At 39.3% G+C, this 4,368-nt stretch overlaps 1 protein-coding gene across 1 annotated transcript in view; it reads left to right on the top strand.

Annotated features, from left to right (window-relative positions):
• The window catches only part of LOC102840927 (contactin-associated protein-like 4-like), a 240,683-nt gene that overhangs the window by 149,804 nt on the left and 86,511 nt on the right, over positions 1 to 4,368 (top strand). The window contains exon 11 of the mRNA XM_006875240.1: positions 2,463 to 2,582. Coding sequence (XP_006875302.1) covers positions 2,463 to 2,582 — 120 coding nt within the window. The remainder of the gene's footprint in view (positions 1 to 2,462; positions 2,583 to 4,368) is intronic.

The raw sequence follows: 4,368 nt of genomic DNA, 5'->3' as shown, positions 1-4,368 counted from the left end.
CAACCTTGCTTGCTGAAAGTGAAGAGGACTTAAAACATTTACTGATGAAGATCAAAGAGCACAGCCTTTGGTATGGATTACATCTCAATGTAAAGCCCTAGGATTTAGGTGCTACTAAAATCCCTATTTTACAGAGACAGTACTATAACTTACCTTCTCCTGTTGGTCTTCATTTTGATGCATGGTTCGTCAACCTCAGCATTGCTAACATTTGGGACCCAGTAACTGCATTGCAGAGTATTTAGAAGGATCCCTGGCCTCTACTCACTAGATTCCTGTAACACTACCCCCACATCCAGTAGTGAAAACCAAAAATGTCTCTAGACATTGCCAATTGTCCTTGGAGATAATTATCATCACCCAGAATCAATACCTTGATGTAATGTTGGCACATTTTTAAAAATTTGATCCTTATGGAGGACAGTGGGCAGAAATTGGCACAATGTCCTTCCTGATGGTGGAGCTTGATTTTAAAGAATATTGAATTATCTAAGGTCTCATCATGTGATCTTCAGAGAGGATTTGGGTTCATAACCCAGAATCCCAGTCCTGGAGACCTCTGTAAAGGCAAGATGAGGGGGAAACCAAGGCAGGATCAGTCCATAGTTCACATTATTCTACCACGTCAGCAGGGGAATTCTACCCACTCCCTATCCCCTGACAAACTGAGAGGGGTCAGGAGAAAGGTCTCTCTCTCCATGCCATGCCTCATTATAGATTGGTGACATTTGGGGACCAGAGGCCTGAGCAGAGGGCAGGAGACTTCTTGAGGGCCATGTCTTCTACCTCTCTATTTTCTCCAAGCCACCTGACATAGAATAGTACACAAACCAGACAGCTTAATTATTCTTGTATGGAAGTTTTGACAGGCTAATTATCCTTGTGCAACTGTCATCAGGAACGTCAAATAAAATATATTTTCAAAGAAAAACATTCAGAAGATTAAAAATATGCCCTTTTCAACTGTGGCTCATGGTTGAGTTAACAACTGACTTTGCTATAGTTTTTAGTGGATAAAGTAGAGGACAGTAAAAGTTTGGCTAACCTAGAGTAACTGATTAGTGAGAGCACCGTGCGAAATGAGGTCAGATGGACATTAAAGTTTAATGTCCAATTAAACTGAAGTTGTTAAAGCTTTATTTTTAATTTGGGTATTGGGAGAGGGAAGAAGATATGGAATGCATGTATGTATGTGTTTTGTTGTTACTGTTGGTAACTGCCATTGAATCGGTTTTGACTCACAGTAACCCTGTATGTTGTTAAGTGCTGTCGAGTCGGTTCTGACCCATAGTGACCCTGTATAAGGTTTTTCCAAAGAGCAGCTGGTGAGTTCTAACCACCAATCTTGTGGTTCAAAGCAACATGTGGTCTAGTGCTTTATCCTACAGTGCCACATATACGTGTGTGTGTGTGTGTGTGTGTGTGAGACGGCAATGTAGTTACTGGGACCCAAATCTTAATAATGCTGAGGTTCACAAACCATATATATGTTTACTCATCCAAATAATATATGCTGTGCCACTAAGAAAAGATATGAAATTAAGGCCACTTGCTGTGGAGATGGTCCTAGCTCATGGTAACTCCATGTGTACCAGAGAAGGACTGTACTTCCTACGATTTTCAATGGATGATTTTTTGCAAGTATATTGTCAGAGCTTTCTTCTGAGGACACATCTGAGTGTACTTGAATCTCCATCTTTTTGGTTAGTGATCAAGTGCATTGACCATTTCTACACTCAAGACCTCTAGAAATACATTATACTTGTGAATAAGCCCTTAACATGCAAACACTCATAATTTATTTACTTGTAACACAAAATATAACAAAACCACATTTCTCTTTAGGCTAGTTATTGTTATTGTTATTGTTAAGTGCTGTTGAGTCAGTCCCAGCCCATAGTAACACTGCAGAGAGTTTCTGAGGAGCAACTGGTGAGCTTGAACCGCCAACATTGTGGTTCAAACCAACTTTGCAGTCCAATACATTCATGCACAGAGTCACACTAAGACTCCCTTTAGGCTAGATGACTTTATTTAACTTTGTTATTGTTGTTGTTAAGTGCCGTCGAGTCGGTTCCGACCCATAGTGACCCTGAACAGAGTTTCCAAGGCTGTAAATCTTTATGGGCGCAGAAAGCCTCCTCTTTCTCCCGCGGAGCAGCTGGTAGTTTCAAACTGCTGACCTTGCGATTTGCAGCCCGATTCGTAACTACTACGCTACCAGAGCTCCTTTTATTTAACTTCAGAGATTAAAAATATTTTCAGCACTTGTTTTTTCTATCTTCTATCCTGCACACAAACTTAAAAACGTTTGTATATTTCAGATGTGGCCAGTTTTTCACTGGGTGGGTAAATATTGATTATAACAACATAGTCAATATTTGGACTTCACTGTCTCCTAATGAAATACTGAGAACTTCATTTGCTCCTTTCCCTCTCTCACAGTAGATGTTTCTTTCCAGCCCTCTACGAGCAGTCATGTGAGGCTTACAAACACAAGGGCAATTCCTCGGGAGTCTACCATGTGGACCCAGATGGCAGCGGCCCTCTGGAACCCTTCTTGGTATTTTGTAACATAACTGGTGAGTTAAAATGTTTTACCTGAGTTCAACTTGAACACTCTTACTAAACACAAATCATAAGTCATCACTTAGAAATTCATTTGATAGGCAACTTTATGAGGATAATATTGCCATGATGTTGCTGTTGTTAAGTGTTGTCGAGGCAGTTCTCATTCATAGCAATTCCATGTACAACCAAACAAAACACGGCTCAGTTCTGCACCATCCTCATAATCATTTATATGATTCAGCCAATTGTTGCAGCCACAGTGTCAGTTCATTTGATTAAAGGTCTTCCTCTTCTTCACTGACCCTCTACATTACCATGTATGATGTCCTTCTTGAGGGAATTCCTCCTGATAATATGTCCAAAGTAGATTAGACTAAGTCTCTCCTTCCGTGTTTCCTAACGAGCATCCTGGCTATTCTTCTTCCAAGATAGATGTTTGTTCTTCTGGAATTCCATGGCATACCCAATGATCTTCACCAACACCATGTTTTATAGGCATGAATACTTCTTCGGTCTTCCTTATTCCTTGTCCAGGTTTCACATGCATATACGGTCATTGAAAATATCTTAGTTTCAGTCAGGAGCACCTTAGTCCTCAAACTGACATCTTTGGCTTCAATATTTACAAGAAGTATTGTACAACAGATTTGTATCATGTAATATGTCGTTTAATTTGACTGCTGCTTCCATGACTGTTGATGGTTGATCTGAGCAAACTGAAGTCTTTGATAACTTAAATATTTTCTCTATTTATATGGAAGTTGTTTATTAGTCCAGTGGGGAGGATTTTTGTCTTCTTTACATTGAGGTGCAATCCAAACTCAAGGCTTTTATCTTCATCAGTAAGTATTATAAATCTTCTTGGCTTTAAGCAAGCAGGTTGTATCATCTGCATATTGCAGGTTGTTAATGAGTCTTCCTCCAATCCTGATGCCACATTTTTCTTCACATACTCTCAGACTATGTGCTCAGCATAGCGATGGAACAAGTATGGTGGAAAAATACAACTCTGGCACACACCTTTCCTAATTTTAAACCAATCAGTGTTCCCTTGTTCTGTTCAAAGAACTGCTACTTGGTCTATGTAGAGGCTTCTCGTGAACACAATTAAGTGTTCCAGAATAATCATTCTTCACAATTTTGTCCATAGCTTGTGGTGGCACACACAATTGAAAGAAAGCCTTTGCAAAGCAATAAAGATGTAAACATCTTTCTGATATTCTCTGCTTTCAGCCAAGATCCATCTGATATCAGCAGTGATATCTCTACTTCCACGTCCTCACCCGGATCCGACTTGAACCTCTAGCAGTTCATTGTCAATGTACGATTGCAGTGGTTTTTGGATTATTATTAGCAAAATTTTACTTCTATGAGATATTAATGATATTGTCTGTTGACTTGCACATTTCACTGGGTCACCTTTCTTTGGAACAGGCACAAATATGGACCTCTTCAGTCAGTTAGCCAGGTAGTTGTATTCCAAATTTCTTGGCATAAATGAGTGAGTGCCTCCAGTGCCATATCAGTTTGTTGAAAGATTTCGATTTGTATTCCATCAATTCCTGGAGACTTATTTTTTTTTGCCAGAGCCTTCAATGCACCTTTGACATCTTCCTTCAGTATCATTGGCTCTTTTTTTTTATTTATTTAAAGTTTTTATTGTGAACTGAGTGACAGTTTACACAGGAGAACATCAGCTTTACACCATCATTTCACTGCAATGATTACAGTCTCTTCCATACATCATCACTAAACAGAATTTGCTTCCATTCCCTGTGTTTTTTTAATAATTTTTTT

The sequence above is a fragment of the Chrysochloris asiatica genome, unplaced genomic scaffold (assembly GCF_000296735.1).
Source record: "Chrysochloris asiatica unplaced genomic scaffold, ChrAsi1.0 scaffold00314, whole genome shotgun sequence".
In the NCBI taxonomy this organism is placed as follows: domain Eukaryota; kingdom Metazoa; phylum Chordata; class Mammalia; order Afrosoricida; family Chrysochloridae; genus Chrysochloris; species Chrysochloris asiatica.
The sequence above is the reverse complement of the archived record's forward strand: the minus strand, read 5'-3'. Positions and strand labels throughout refer to the sequence as shown.